The following is a 16197-nucleotide window of genomic DNA, read 5'->3' as shown; positions in this document are numbered from 1 at the left end:
ACACTTTACATTCTATATTTCCAGAGATGGTAGTTTGCTTGATCTTGTACATATGAAGAAATGAACGAAGGAGACCACAAATAAGAAGCTATGAAAGAAAAACTGTTGAAGTGGATATTATTTCCAGTGGGCAGCATGGTGATCATGCGATTTTGTTCAGAATTCCATTCAATTAAATTTTTTATTAAGTGGTGGGTTGTGGGAGGGGTGTTGCTTTTGTAAAGCAGTCACTATATTCAAGAACATTACACTTTGCTGACAATCCAGATCCTCAAAGGAGTAGAAATGCATGTAAGTGGCCTAAGCTACTTGCTGTTTGGGTTTTTTTAATTGTTTTTTTATGTTTCAAATCAGAATTCAACCTCTTACTTCACTGTAGAGAAAAAAGCTGTTGTAAATAATGTAAATAATTTAGAGATAAGCACACACCTCAGTCTACAAATGAAGCAAATATTTTAGAAGTTGCTTTACTTCATGGAGATGTGACTAACAAGGCAATGGCCAGACATCTTAACTAACATAACTCATCTGTGAAGCTTCTTCTTCCTGAAACAAACCATCACAGCCACAATATTAAATTGCAACAAGGTACAAGTATAGATGTATCTACCAGAGGTGCAGGGAGGAGGGAAAAGAGGGCACATTCAAACCTAAGCATCTCTAATTGCAGAATGGCTTTGTAAACTAATCTGTTATCTGATTGTGTATTAAACTCCCGCTGTTTGTTCTCCTTAAGCAATAAACAATTTTTTTTTCGTATTATTGGAAAGTTGGGGGGTTTTAACACTATGTAAATAACTAAAGAAACTGGTACTAGTCAAATGTAAGTAAAACATATATACCTTTGTGCATATGTTTTCTTGTGCTTAACTCATTTTCCTAAGTACATGATTAGGAAGAGGATATTAGGAGCATAACATCACATTAGCTTCAAATCTCCTGCTGGCCTCATCAGTTTTCTACTGACCCTGTGTCCCGCAGATACATTGACAGAGTGGGAAGGAAGAATACAGAGAGTAACCTTCAATTACTTCCACAATTTTACATAAGAAATACAATCTACTTCTAAAATACCTAAAAAATAATAATAAAAAAAAAAAACTAAAAAAAAAAAAAAATCTTAAAAAGCCTAAGGAAGGAAACACTTTTAATTGAGGAAATAATTGTTGATATATTTTTTGCATAAAAAGTACAATTATCAGCCATTTTTTCAATTACCTTTCCTTTCTGATGACATATAAGGTGCACAACAAATGAAAATCAAAGGTGCTTATTTGCCTTAAGGTTCCAGCAATGTTCCTAATCATCCCCTGGAGGATATAATCTTTTCACTGCCAAAACAAGTGGCATAAAAGGCCATTCAAAGTACCTAACCTTATCAAATCTGAAGAGCAGCATTAGATTTATTCCAGAACTCTAGTGACAAGCACTGTCTGTTAAATGAGGTTCTATCCTCCCAAGCACCTTCCCTTTGCCTTTTTATCAGGCAGGCAGGAATAGCTGGAAGGGACAGATTTTTCTTGGATTTTGAAGGAAGAGAAAAAGGCAAGAAACATTTCTCCCTCAGATGAACAATTTCATTAAGAGGGTGGAAAGCTTTCATTCGTTCTATTTGTGGGGAAGAGCTAAGTTTGAAAGAAAATCTCCTCTTTTTGTACTAGACACCAGCCACAGAAATAGAAGTACACTGTAAATAGCTATATGCTTATATGAGTTTGCTATCAATCTGATGATGTGGAAGAAAAAGCTAGATTGACCACATAGACTTCTAGATCAAGAAGTCATCTTGCTGGCAGGTCTAACTTGAGAAAGAAAGCAGCATAGACCAAGAGTGTTTATATTCATTGGGAAGCTTCCTCTCTGATCTCTCTCCATTCCACTCATAACATTCTCTAATGAACATCATTACTTTGGCCTCTTGATGCAGTTAAGCGCTTATGTTTACTGGGTTTTTTCCCCATGATTCACATAGAAAATACTGTTTCTGTACTTGTTCTTCTTTACATTACTGCTAATTTTTAAATGAATTGCACACAAGCTGAGATTTAAGAAAAAATACTCAACACAACGAGAAAGAAAAGTGGAGAGTGTGCTACTGCTGCACAGAAAACCACAGCCTATCTTCCACACCTTGCAAAGACCGAATTTTGCTCCTGCACATCAAGTTTCAGCCTGGTAATTTGCTGAAGCAAGGTCATAATAGAAATACTGACACAGTCTAATTACAATAAAAATGCTGCAGCTATAACAAAAATCTGTGTAACCCCCAGTAAAAACACATATACTATAATTAGACAGAGGATCACTTTGGGGGGCCACAGGAGCTTTGCAATAAGAAAAAATAAAAAAAGAAAAAAAAAGTTTAATTTGCCTAATATTAATACAGATGAAGGCTAGAAGAATTGCATTAAATTACACTGTGTATAGCATCAGAGAACTATTTCTGGTTCTGTTTCGGTTATTATCTCTGAGTCCAAAGGAAATTACTGGCTGGATGCAATCAAGTTCCTTGCAGTTAATTGCTTTCAAAACTAAATGCGAGCTGGCAGAGATGCTAGATATCTGGTTGTAAGAATTACTTCCTTGGATGGACTGCTGCTGTAATCCAGCTGGCTAATAAGGGGAAAGCTGCCAAGCCACCATAGTCTCATCCTAATACCTGACAAGGTAGCCTGAACATACCTGTCCTTCTCAAATGATTACATGCTTAGATTTCTTTTTTCTGCTTGCCCACTCCCCCACCTTCTTCAAGTTTGATTCTTCATGATGTACAGGTTTGTGTTTTATCCTTCAAAATGCAACGTTTCATAACTGACTGTTTCACATTACAGAAAAAACTTCTAAATGGTGACCAGCGGTAGCGCACCAACCCAGCATGACCCAAACCAATGAACTCTGAACTCTTTACTGTCTAGAGTCAACTTGTTTAAAACCTTACCCATGCAAACACTGAAGTTTTTTCATTCTTTTAGAAACTGAAACTGGAGGTTGGTAGAATATCTTTTCTGGTTGATTGCTACGAAGAAGCCTATCCAGAACATAAGGCTACCCAGTCTGCATGAAAACATCCAAGAGAAGAATGAGCCATGTCTGGAGCTTTAAAGAAGCAGCCATGTCTGGCTTCTTCAAAGCTGCTGATAACTGGGAAACTGCTACTTTGTGCAAGGACACTACTTGAATAACCCGAAAGCATTTCACTGTCCTTGTGCAAGTACAGGATTGCTAAAACGGAAAAAAAAATCCCAAACCCAAACAAAACAAAACAAAACAAAACAAAACAAAAAAACCCCAAACCCGAACCTGGGTGAAAGCCTGTGACAGCATCCTCTCTGATTTTAAGAAATACTTCCTGCCTAGAGACAGCTATATACTAATGGGAATAAGAGTGCTCTAGTTCCCAAGATGAACTACAAATCAGTATCCATATGTTAAAAGTAATGATGTATTTGACTTTAGAATAGATGGAAAAGCAAAATTCAGCATTGCTGGAATGAACATACATGAAATAACATTCTGGTGTATTAATTTTTATTTTTAAGGATTAAAGAACTTTTATAAATATAGAACTAGTGGACTGTTTAACACCAAATGTTTCTTAAAATTAAACTTCATGTAACTGCTTCTATGGCAAAGCCATTAAAATTATATTAATATATTAATTTTCATTTATGCCCTGGTATTGTTAGAAACTAGACAAAACATATACATAGTTAACTGATAGCTTATGAAAGGGATATGGAAAAGAAATAAAGATAATACCCAGAGCTCGTCCTGATGCAGCTGTCAAATTGCGCTTTCTCACAAAGTTTTCCCCAGAAAAGTATAAGGAACAGGCAATTCAGAGTTGAGTGCCTATATTGAAATTTCAACTTGATTCAAGTTCATGGCAGACCTCACAGATTTCAGCCTAAAAGAGGCCAACGGAGAACAAAGAATTTTCTTCCTCATAAGTGTGGAAAGAGGGGTATCCTAGCTGGGTTTTCTGAAACTGAGAACGCCTATTTGCATAAGGATAGGAGATAGCTGTATCTCACTATTGAAAATAATTTAGGGCAAAATAGAGCCGATGGAAAGGCTTCAAAGAGCATCTTTTTCAGCAAAAAAAGCAGGAGCAACTGTTAGTGCCATCTTTTCATTTTAAACTTTTACTAGCGTAAGCCTTTTGTTTTTATTATTAATTTCTAACCTAAAAATAGCGTATAAAGCTCACTAGTATGTTATCTCATGACAAAGTGCCTACAAGATGTTTGTCAGCAACAAACTGATGACAGCACAAATATATGTGTTAGTAGGCTCCTTTCAGCTCAGCAAGGAAAACGAAGTGCTCCTTCAGTTCAGAGGTATGAAGAACTGTGCTGAAGTTAAGCCTAGCCATACTGCACACAAGTAAGTTTATAAATGAAGTATGAAAGAAACTGAATTAAGGACATATTTCAGTCTGTGGGTCCACAGGTCGACCCAGATGATCCTGCCAAAAGGGGACAGCTTGCTTCTTTCTTCCTGTCTCCTCTTTATTCCTGGTCACATGAAGTATTCCCTCCCTTACACTTCAGCTATATCAGCTAAGGCACCCATCTGTAATCACTAGAAGGGTATAAAATTATCTGTGTGTTTCTGCTGGCTTAGTTTTTTTCTCTTACTTTAGAAGCTCTAGCTCAGGAAGTTTTGACAATCACTGGAGTTGCAATAAAAACAGCATCACGAGCTTGTTTCTGGGAGCTGGGGGAAAATGAAAGAAGCCAGTTTTCTCCTTTTCAGTAGCAGTCAACTGCTAGATTAGCTCACCACGTCTCTCCATCATACCCTCTAAATCGGTACTACTGACTTTCCAGTCTGCAGGCTTGCTCTCAGGCAAAATGACCTTATGTCCCAAAATAGGCAAAACTGGCATGGCTCAATTGGGAAGAGAATACTATTAAAAAAACTACAGGTGCTAAATCAGTAAATCAAAAGATGCAAATCCAAAGCACTTACGCTTTAAGACTTTCAAATGAGAAAAAAAACAGATGCCTCCTGATCAGTTGTCATCACCAGTGACTCCCTGGGTTCCTGTCGTGGTTCAAGCCCAGCCGGCAACTTGGAACCACGCAGCCGCTCGCTCACTCCCCCACTCTTCCTTCCTCCTCCCGCTCCCGGAGGGATGGGGAGGAGAATCGGAGGAATGTAACTCCCACAGGTTGAGATAACAGCTCTCCAGTAACTAAGGTATAATACAAACCACTACTGCTACCAATAATAATGATAAGAGGAATACCAAGGGGAGAGGACACAACCGCTCACCACCCGCCCACCGATACCCAGCCCGACCCGAGCAGCGAGCTGGGCCTTCCGGGTAACTCCCCCCAGTGTATAAACTGGGCATGACGTGCTGTGGTATGGAATACTCCTTTGGCCAGTTTGGGTCAGGTGTCCTGCCTCTGCTTCCTCCCGGCTTCCCCTCCTCCCTGGCAAAGCATGAGACTGAGAAAGTCCTTGGTCAGAGTAAACATTACTTAGCAACAACTAAAAACATCGGTGTTATCAGCATTGTTCCCAGACTGAAAGCCAAGAACCCAGCTCGGCACCAGCTACTAAGTAGGAGAAAAAATGACTGCTGTAGCTGAACCCAGGACAGTTCCTCACAGTAGAAGTGCTGTTAACACCAGCATCCCAATGATTTTCCAGTTTCTGAAAATTTCAGCCTGTGCTCTGAGAATATTTTCTTTTACTTATCTTTCAAATGATTGATCTGTAGTGTTGCTGTACTCCTAAAAAGGGCATCTACTTTTCTTTATCTCTGAACCAGGGAATTAATGCACATTTCATTGTAGCTGTCATGGGTGCATCAATAATCAGAAAACGCATGCACATATATCCAGTGGTACAATAGAAAGGTTTTACTCAACATGGGGTTTAATTGGCCTATTTACTTTGAAGTGGTGACTATACATTCAGACAACTTCTACAGATCACCGCAAATGAACGCCAGTAAATTTTTTTACTGTACCATCTGGTCATGTGTTTTTCTGTGTGCCAGATTCCGTACTGAAAATTATTTTATAAATGCATTACAGAGTTTTTACAGGCTTTTAATTGGTACCAATTTTCCTAGGGGGTACTATCTCCCTATTACAGAGTCAAGCTCTTTACTGTTATGCGACCATGTCTATCCTCTGGGGAAAAGTATAATTAGATGCTCATGGTGGTTGGTTCTCTTGTAATAATCTTATGTTTGTAGTCCAGTATTAACGGTCTGTCCCACAGACTTGGTATTTTGCAGGGATATGCTTTTGCAATCTCATTAAAGTTTGTACCAATTTCATCAAGTTTCAAATCTTTAGAAAATCAGCACTTCTTCATTGTAAGCAATATCGTAGATTTCAGTGGTCAAACCTCACTAAATTTTTGCCGTCACTCTCAGCTGTGATTAAAGTGGGCTGGTGCTTGAAAGAACAAGTATACCAGAGTATAATGCTACACAAATCAGAAAGACATTCTTAATAGCAGCTAGGCCCACTGGCCTCAAAGTGAAACCAACAGCAAGGCCCACCTGCTTCAAAGTAAAGACAAAGACAACTACTTCTCCAGCAGCCTAATAATGTCTCCCCACTTAACGTTCACTGGCAAAGGAAGAAGCCGCCTACTTTAGAGGCATGGCTAAAAGCAAACAACAGGCCAGTAAAGAATAAGATAGGTACAAAGAGTCTGTTGAGAGTAAAGCTTTGAGAGTAAAGCTTTAAAAGTAAAATAGAAATAATAATAGACCAGGGAAAGGTGAATTCAGTGATGAGAAAGAAGAAGAGGGCTGCAAACTACAGGTAAGGAGGAATACCAAGAACAGAGAAATGGCTGGAAAAAACAGAAGAAACTGAGCTAGGACATGCTGAAGGTGGAGAACAGAAACAAAGCTATTGGAGTGGTAGAGGAAGAAGACACAAGCTGACACTAGCAGGAGAACAAAACCTTGAGGATAAACAGAATGAACAGTGGAAGAGACTGATAGGAATGATGGGTCAGGTAACAACCTGGGACAGGGTACCTGGGACTAGTTGGCTGAGTAAATTTGGGAGTATCAGGAACAATAACAGAATTTAGACTGATAGGAAGGATAAGACTAGGACTAAGCCCATTGCAACAGAACTCCCTTCACCATTGCAATCTGCAGCTGCTACTGTACACAAATTGCAAATAATCACCCAAAATAAATACCTAAGATAGGTTAGGTGGTGACAGGATCAACAATGAGTTAAACTCCATTAGGTGAGCACTGACTCATAGTAGGGGTGCTGGAAGCAAAATCCTTCTCACATTCCAGTCATGCATAAGCGTAACCTGCAGCAGCTTGTCTGTCACAGCATTCCCAGCTAATATATGGAAAGGCTTGAGGAAAGAAGTGCTGTCTTAGTCCTGATTCCTTCTCGCTCCACATTATGGAGACAGATTCTAGAAGAATGTATCAGAATACCATATGGAATCATTTTCAGAGCTCCTCTTAGAACAAGTATCATTTCACTCTGTCTATATCTTCTATTTGGTCAACAGCTAGGAAAATTCTGTTACCTTTTGGGTCAGCCAACCCACAACTGTAGCTAATGTGATGTGTGAAGTGTTACATGGGGAAGTCTGCTTAGGAGGCTAGATAAAGCAGATACTGCAACACTGGCATAGCTTCCTCACAGTAAGCAGTTCTTTTTTATATTTTTACAGGAAAAAAACCAACCAACTAACTCCAAACCAACACTCCCCCCCTCCAATAAAAAAAAAAATCCCAAAACAAACCCAAAACAACCAACCAACCAAAAAAAAACCCCAAACCCAAAAAACCTCCAACTTCATAGAAGTCAGCTTCACCTTGAAACTGTACTTACAGCTATTCATTTATTTTAACTTGTACATTTTTGTTTGGGCTTTTAGCATTTAAGCCACAGAGTCTTATGGCATGTAAGTATACACTTGTTCATACACAGCAGGACATTTAATTTTCTTCATCAACATTAGTAGGTGTTTGTTTATAATAATGGGCCAGAGCTTATCTGACTCTAGACAAATTTCACATTACAGTATGATTGCTGAGCTTGGGAAGGTGTGTTCATTTGCATTTAATTCTCTTCTGAAACAGTGAAATTCTGCCACCCTCTGGGCAACAATAAAACTAATGTATATTTACAATCAGCCTCAAAAATTCCACTGCTGCTGAATAAATATTCATTGCTTTTTAAGCACATTTAAAAATTAATTATTAGGCTGAATGAAAAATAGCAGTTACTATTAATCTACAGGCAACTTGACATACTAAATAGCCTTCTTACTAATAGCATCTAGTCAAACGGCTAACTTTAGTGTGTTGTGTTCTTAAATTTTTCTAGCAGTCGCTTCATTGTTCACAGTTGTATTTTTAAAGATCTGCTACCAAAATACGGCGTCATTTTTCATCATGCTAATATGTATTTCCACAAACAAGACATTCTGGAATTATTAGCATCTCTGTGACTGAGCCAGAAGTGAATAGAGAGAAAAGAGTCCAGGGGACAAAGAAGGCTAAGGAGAAGGTTGCATTATGGCTGATCAAATTAGCCTTAAAAAGTACCAGTGGGAAAACATGCCTCTTGCATTCACACGGTATGCAGCACTTCGCTAATAATACTGGTAGTCAGTGTATTAATATCATTGTTTGAAACAGTGAATATCTATGCATTTAACTCATACGAGTTTTAACTCATGCTTCCAGGATTCATGTGCGGAAGGAGGGCTGCAGCATGTGTGTTGTACAGTACCTTGTTTTGGCTACAGAGCCTAGCTGCTGTTGTTCTTGAATGAGCTCAGCCAGCTGTTTTTGCAGAGACATATCTTTACCATGTACTTGTTTAATAAATGGATGCTCCAAAAGATGAGTGACTGAAGGACGCTTTTCAAAATCCTTTATAAGACACCTGTGACAGAGAAAAAGCAGTCTCAGGCAATGATAATCTCTCATTACAGCATGATTTGAGTCAGCTTACTTTGTGGCTGTTATTGTACAGTAGTTTCCTTTTCCACAAGTTCAAGTTCCTCATTATGCAGCAAGACAACTCCTCTATATTGGAATAAATCTGGCATAAAATACTTAGTTAAGTGAATTCACCCTACAAATATACTAGTATAAATGCTATGAATTTAAGCTTATTTAATCTCTTTTTAACTGTAACTAGCTTACTACAAAAAAATGGCATCCTATCTTGTTACTGCTGTACAGTTAATATACATTAAACATAGCCTAAGATGAATAGACAATAATTAATTCACTTTAATTTTCTACCTATTCTCCGATGAGAAAATTGTATGATATACCCTATTAAAAACCACAAGTGAAATCTGTGATATAACACTAGTCAGAAAAATCTGATACAGAGCTTTGTTTTGTTTTTAAAATAAATGTTTCAGGTAGATTTTCTATATTGCAATAATAAGTGCTAGCATAAGAATCAGAAAATTCTGCAAATCTACCTAACTCAGACTGGAAGAGAAATGAATGAGTCAGAATTAAATGCTAGTCAGAGTACCAAAGTTCTGTCTGTGATAGGAATGGGTGATCAAGTAAGGAGTAAAGAGATAGACCCTATTAAATTAGCATAAAATAAAGTATCATACTAATTGAGATTTAAAATCAAGGAAGCCATCACAAAAAAAAAAAAAAAAGAGTAAATAATACAGTCCAAAGAGAAGAACGATCTAACAGGATTAGACTGCTTTAATGTACCTTCTATGTCGTTATATTAAAAGTATTCTGTTTATCTTGCTCAAGTAATAATATTGACATTATTTGAGAATACTAAAAAGAAATGCTGTGATTCAGTATGTATCTCCCTTCTAGCACCTATCATTTCAGCAAATTATAGCCCACAATGAGTTTATTTGATGAGATGCATTTATATTACGTACTTCACAATTACATCTCATATTTGCTGATTTTAAATGATACTCCCAAAGTACTTCCTTAGCAGGGCCAAATATCACAACTAAAGATTACCTTCTTAGCTAAAAGTACAATGATAACTTAACACCATTTATAAGAATTTATATTCTATCAATATCAATTTGTGAAATTTTAAACTACGTCTAAAAAACAAATAAATCATACACATTGATTTTAAATACTACTAAACACATTAGTAAATGATTAAAGTGCAACCTCACCTCACAGACTTTACTGAAGCCTAAGGTCTGGTCTTAAAATGATCCTGAAACATCTTTGAATATAACTTTAATACTTTAGGTCCTCGAAAACCATTTTCCCAGCCTCTTCTTAGCATGTCTAGTCCAGAAAAGGCAGTCTGTAAAATGTGCTACCGGTTTTTTAAGTATTTTGGTGAATTTTGCTAGAACTGTAGCCTCCTGAAAGAAAGACTAAAGTAACAGAACCTGTTTTATCTCCATGCCTCTGAGTACGAGACACCAGTCCTCCCCTTTCAGTGAAGAGATACATCATTAGCCTACAACAGGTTCTCACACACACAGAGCCCTTTTCCTTTTGTGATCCATGGTTTTTAAAAGTCAGTACACCCACACAGACAATATGGTCCACGCCAATCCTGGTTAAATTTATGTGTTTCCTGAGAAAACGGAAAAAAGCATTTAAAAAGAAAGATAACATTAATCAGGAAGGCAGAGGGAGAAAAAAAACAACAAACAAACAAAAAAACCAACAAAAGCTATGCAGTATACAAAATCATAGATTGATGGCAAGTATCTGAAGTGGAGATTTTAGCCTAAAAAGCTCATGCACTCGTGATTTTTACCATTCTAACAATAATTAAGAATTTATCATATTTATGCTATACTGTTGAGATATAAATTTTTTCATTAAATTTAATTACATCAGAAGTTCTTCAGTAATATAACTGAATCCAAGTGAAACTATGCTACAGAACCATAGAACAGTTTGGGTTGGAAGGGACCTTTAAAAGTCATCTTAGTCCAACCCCCTGCAATGAGTAGGGACATCTCCAACCAAACCAGGTTGCTCGTTGCCCCATCCAACCTGACCTTTGATGTTACCAGGGATGGGGTATCTACCACCTCTCTGTGCAACCTCTTCCAGTGTTTCCCCACCCTCATCGTAAAAATTTCTTTCTTGTATCTAGTCTGAATCTACCCTCTTTTAGTTTAATTGCAACCAGCCCTAATGTCATGGCAGTTGCTTTTCAGATAATGACAACATTAGAGCTTAAACACATTCTCTTCAAGAAATCACACAGTTCCAGACAGAACATCTTGTGTTCACCAGAAGTGCAAAGAACATAAAAGTTTTTACATGGTGGCACGTAGTTACTAATATGAATTCTGCTCTGCGCTCTGGAAGAATGCACCTCCAAAGAGATGTTATGGACAAGATCCATAAATTGCAACATATATGGCCCCGAGGTGAAACATTCAAATGTCCAGGATACTGCATTCATTAAGGAAGCCCAACAAGAAAAGACAAAAGGAAAACATCTTAGACAATAAGTTCTCAGCTTCTCTATCATGTGCCTGAAATGCTAAATGTTCAGGTCTGGCGCAGGTGTTTTAACGAGCACAGGCAAGTTCTGTCAGGAAGGTGGTTTTGAAGACGACTTTAGGATTATATTTTCTTCCGCTGCATGCTCCTACCAGTCCCCTGCTGACTATTCACTTTTCATACATGCTACTCTTCTGCTTTGCAACCATGAAATTCACATACTGTTTCACCTATATGCAGCCTTCAGTCTCTGGTAGTAGGATATTTTGGATTTCATTTGAAACACAAGTAAAGCTTCATGAATTCATATGACCTAGTTAATGATACAAAACACATCCACACAATTCTGCCTCTGATGAAAGTCCCTGTTCCAAGCTCAGACAGAGCATACCTACTATTGTGCCAAGTTTGTGCCTGTATTAGAAGAACAGAGTCCTTCCAGGTGGTTAGTGAGACACCACAGCAAAGCAGAGAGCTAGTAACCAACAACCTGCATGGAGGTGAGTATTTCTACTGACCTGCACCCTGAAATGCAGCTATAATGTGTGAAAAAGTTAATCATACGGGTGCCTGAGTCCAAAGTGGCCAGTACATTCAGTCAGGAGATATATTCCACATAAAGGCCAGAAAAAAGAAATCCAGAAGTAATACACAAAAAAATCCAGCAATATTAACATTTGAAAGCAGAAGAGCACACTAAGAAAACAGCTTTTACAATGTCACTTATCAGAAAATACTCTTAGTCAATGTAGCTGACAGAAATAAGTGTGTGGATTGTGCAAGAACAATATTAACAAGTCCTATCAATGAAGGATTTGCTTCTGAGGACAGGAGAAAACTAAAATATCTTCAGGTGCTCACCTGAGCATTTGTTTAAGATCAATTTGGACACTTAGCCTAGGCACTGTCAAACAACCACCATGCTGCAATTCCATATAAACCCCACAAATGTGCTGCACCTGCAAATTAAGCCAATTTGCTTGGCCCCTGGAAGTTATTTAAAAAAGAAAAAAGTGGTGAGAGTGTTTTGCGTTGAGCAAATTGACTAGAAATCTACTACAAGATGGGTTTCATCTAAGGTATGATGAAAATATGATAATATTTGGTCCGCTATTTTTTGGATCTAAAGTAATGTGAAGGCTATGTAAGTAGAGATTGAAAAGGAAACAAACATTGTACATGTTTGCCTTACTGAAAGTCAATTCATTACCTAATTTTAAATTCTAGTATCTCCCATCATGCTTTCTTAGCTGAAAATTAATTCTCAGAATTCATTAGTGTCACTACATTAAACATAGGTTGCAGCCATTTGCTGCAATCTCACAGCCAGGCTCCTAAGCACCATTTCCATTCTGCCACAATTACAGGCAAAGATGAAGCATTTATTAGCAGGGGATGAGAGCAGACTCCCATACAGAGAGGCCTGTCTGAGACAGCCTCTAAAAATTCACTGGCTGCTTGCACTTGGATGATAACATTGTTGGAATTGCTACCTCTCAACAATGTAAACTGCCATTTTGCAAGTAGCAAATCAGACGACTGAAAAGGAGAGATATTTATCAGTTCGGCATTCATAAGCTAATATTTACTAATGAATAACTGGAAAGAAATAGATTTCATAAGAACTGCAATGGTGGTCCAAGTCTCCTGTGCATTCAGAAATAGAAAAACAATTACTAACGTCATTCACTGTTGCAGCCAAACCTAAACAGAGCAGCTGCAGTTATTTCTTTTCAGATCTGTTATAATCCATTTGGCCACAAGTACTTTCTTTAAAAAAAAAAAAAAAGAAACCAAGCAGCTCCAACACTTCCAGCTTAGTTGCATTATGATTTATCTCCAGTATTTTGTTTTCTTCAATTATTACGTTTTGTGAATGCTACATTTTCTGATGATTCCTCAACAACTTATTTTGTCTCATAAATCAAATATCCAAACAGACATCTCATAACTGTTTATCATTTACATGCACAGAAGATGCATAGATTAATATCTGGAAGAAATGATGACTTTATATCAGACTATGTATTAGAGCTGAGAATCCACACTACAGCCTCTGGGCAAGAGAGATATAAAGCCTCTGATCTGTTCAGCAAATGGTTAGATAAAGTTCTCATTGCCACTCCTCTGGTCCCTATCTCTCTGCCACTCCCTGGCCCATCAGGGTGCTCTCCCCACCATTTGATCCTCGCACATCTCTGCACTGCTCTCCCTTGCCCTTCAAATACTTCACTGCTTGCACAAGCACCTGCTGCCTTACAGTGAGGAACCTATCCAGGGTTCTCCTATTGGGCTAGAAGAGCTTTCCAGGGTCTTGAACAGGACTTCAGGTCATCCTGAGATGCTGAGCTCCTCTCCTCCCAATCCCAGAAAAAACAGTTACCAGATGCCCCCAAAGGCAGAGACCGCTCAGCTGTGGATGTAGAACAGAGATTTCTCAGAGGGAGAGGAGAAAGAGTAAGGTCATATTCTCTTCATCCGCTCCCTAAGCAGGATGAAGGTAGTCTCTAGGTTTTGAGATTTTTTTTTCCCCCTCCCCGTACTTTCCTATCTACTTCCATCAGAAGGTCGTTCCATGGTGGAAGATTAATTAAATCAAAAGCATGACCTCAACTGGGTTGACACCCCTGCTTAGAGAAATGGAAGGACAGACACTGACAAGCAAGATCATCTAGGCCAGGCACATTAGGTCTGAAACTTTTCAGTCAAGGAAGGAAAAATAACCTCTGAGAACGTTTTTTAACTGGTTAAAATCCAGTTAAAAAAAATAAAACAGTAAAATTCTGTTCCTATCCATTGCTATGTCTGTTCCTCCTACCTCTGTATCACCCTTAGTGTGGCAAACACTGGTCAGTCACATGCAGCAGAGATGTGAAGAAGAAAAGACATTTTATGAATTACATTTGTAATGATGCAGGGCTGTGCCTCCCTGCTTCCCTGAAGCTTCCCTGCTTCCCATTCCCAGACCTGCCCATCCCCCACTGCTGCAGGTCACTCGTTTTCAAAAATGAACTAAAAAACTGTGACAGCTTTGCCAGCAGCATTTCTGTTTTCAGCCCTAATTCAACAGGACATATAGGATACAAATAACCCTATCTTCAGAACTATATATAGTTGCCCCTTTGGAAAAAGCAAATGCTGGGCACAAAGGGTATATATATAGTTTAAATAGGTCTCCTGTTTTGAACCAGCATCCCATGATAAATAACTAGGATTTTACTGTTCCTTCTGCTACAATCACATATCAGGATGAAAGACTGAATTATGACAAACTACTTAATCATTGCATACATAGTATAAATTCTGATGGTCAGAACACATTTATATCATTATTGATATGCCCTTTGGTAGCAAATGCTGTAAATTAACTAATCTTCCCTAAAAATGAGAGAAATACTCTAACACTGAAATGTCATCAGTGCCTGTTTTCTTAATAAATCCTCCTTCAGTTTAATTTTTAACTGCAAGCACACTGTAGTGTAATTTAGAGCATGCATCTGAAAACTAACAAAGGTTCACTCACACAGAAATTGTAAGATTAAGTGTAGTAAATAGCTCTACCTCTTGTACAGCTTAAAAAAATACAACAGGTTTCCCAGCCTCCTTTGGCCTGAACAGACACAGCAATTTTTATATACATGGTTTGGAAAAAAACCAATGGAAACTCTATGGAGTGGGACTTCTTGCAGCACTTAGAATAGGTCAGACTTTGCTCATGTTGAAACCCTTAGAATTTTACTAGAGACAACAGAAATTCAGTCAGAACAATTCTAGGGATTTACTGTGTGATGAAACTGGGGGTTTCCAGCCTTTTATCTGGCATGGGTCTGCTCTATTTCCTTGGCCTGTCCTTGAAAACCCTGGAACACGAAAAGCCTTCAGAACCTTTTTCTACACCTGAATCTTTTAATTAGGAACAGTGTTTTGCATTTGTACTAAACATGCTCCCTTTGACACTACAGCATGCAGTTGACTTGAGGTAGTTGGAGCATAGAGAAAGTAGGACATAAGGAAAGCATACTGACAGTTTCTTTAACATTTTATGTCATAGCTGAAAAGGCAACTAAGGACAGAGATATTCTTCTCTCCTTTGGAGTTCAGTGCATTCTTTCCTATCTTACAGGAAATAAGGACAGACACTAAAAGGACAATTGTAGATCCACTTTGCTATAATCACAGAGCATCTGGGAAAAGTTTCTTACTTATACTCCACATTAAGTTGACTGCTTGATACCCTCTGCTTTGAAACCCCAACTTCAGCCATGTTATGATGTCTTCATCTGAACAAATTCACAAGCACCTGGGCAGATGAGATCAGGTTAATTGTAGTAGCTGGGAGTTCACAGGCAGTAACATTCTTCCTATTACTGTGTGCCAGACCTGACCCGTACACCCTGTGGCCCACAAGGGGACAGCAGGCACATCTGTGCTCTCTGAAGCTTCCCTTAATCTAAAAGTATGCTGGACTGCTTCATTCCCAACTCTGCTGTTGATTATTGAGTGACTATGAGCAAGATGCCCTTTGTCTCAGGTTCTTCAATTGTAGAAGAAGGAATTTAACTCTTGTCTCTATTCTGAAAGTGCAGATGACTTAAAAATCTACTGACAGGACATCCTGCCTTCACATTTCATTTCAAGTAAGGCACAGAGATGGCAAGCATGAGCAATTATAGTAGGCTTTCTTTCTAATAAATGGGATTAACATCAGAACTCTAGAAGCATCTAAGCTTCGAATTAAGCTT

The 16197-nt window shown here is 38.2% G+C and overlaps 1 protein-coding gene across 1 annotated transcript in view; it reads right to left on the bottom strand.

Annotated features, from left to right (window-relative positions):
* The window catches only part of MYO3B (myosin IIIB), a gene marked incomplete at its 5' end in the record, with an annotated part of 135221 nt that overhangs the window by 46510 nt on the left and 72514 nt on the right, over positions 1–16197 (bottom strand). Inside the window, one exon of the mRNA XM_010010810.1 lies at positions 8754–8909. Coding sequence (XP_010009112.1) covers positions 8754–8909 — 156 coding nt within the window. The remainder of the gene's footprint in view (positions 1–8753; positions 8910–16197) is intronic.

This window comes from Nestor notabilis, unplaced genomic scaffold (assembly GCF_000696875.1).
Source record: "Nestor notabilis isolate BGI_N333 unplaced genomic scaffold, ASM69687v1 scaffold4390, whole genome shotgun sequence".
Taxonomy (NCBI): Eukaryota; Metazoa; Chordata; class Aves; order Psittaciformes; family Psittacidae; genus Nestor; species Nestor notabilis.
This window is presented reverse-complemented; position numbering and strand designations above follow the sequence as displayed.